The 499-nt window shown below is 34.3% G+C and overlaps 1 protein-coding gene across 1 annotated transcript in view; it reads left to right on the top strand.

Annotated features, from left to right (window-relative positions):
* The window catches only part of LOC119592434 (alpha-1-inhibitor 3-like), a 14,695-nt gene that overhangs the window by 4,497 nt on the left and 9,699 nt on the right, over window positions 1–499 (top strand). The window contains exon 7 of the mRNA XM_037941258.1: window positions 324–393. Within this exon, the coding sequence (XP_037797186.1) occupies window positions 324–393 (70 nt within the window). The remainder of the gene's footprint in view (window positions 1–323; window positions 394–499) is intronic.

Here is a 499-nt window from a genome sequence, read left to right as displayed (position 1 = left end):
TTGTGTGTGTGTGTTTAGAGAAAGAGGTAGAGACAGGGAGATGTGTAGTTGATATTAAACAAGGTAATTACCATAACACTGATTAGCATATTTGACAAACATTAGTCTTCTCATCAAATCTTTAATCCAAGTTTCATTTCTTTTTGGCAATTTCTTCATTTCTTTTCATTATTGATTAACTCCATTTCCCTTGATTTGCAGTGATTAACCCAGTTTCCTTTATTCTGGTCATCTATTCAAATTTCTTATCATTATTAATCAATCCAACTTCCCTTTATTATGTTAATTTTTCTTTTTTTATCATTATTGATTATCTTTTTCAGAATTCTGGTCTTTTGGTGATTAGTGACATGACTCTGGAAACTCGACCATGCAAAAGAACGGACAGGCAAGGTCAGCGGAAGATGAGGTTGATGCGGGGAAAGTGTGGTCAGTTTTAGCATAGTTGAATGGCAGATACGGGATTGGTGTTGTAATAATGGCAAGGTTTTGAGGAAAT

The sequence above is a fragment of the Penaeus monodon genome, chromosome 30 (assembly GCF_015228065.2).
Source record: "Penaeus monodon isolate SGIC_2016 chromosome 30, NSTDA_Pmon_1, whole genome shotgun sequence".
In the NCBI taxonomy this organism is placed as follows: Eukaryota; Metazoa; Arthropoda; class Malacostraca; order Decapoda; family Penaeidae; genus Penaeus; species Penaeus monodon.
Note: the sequence above shows the minus strand (reverse complement) of the source record. Positions and strands in the feature narration are given on the sequence as shown.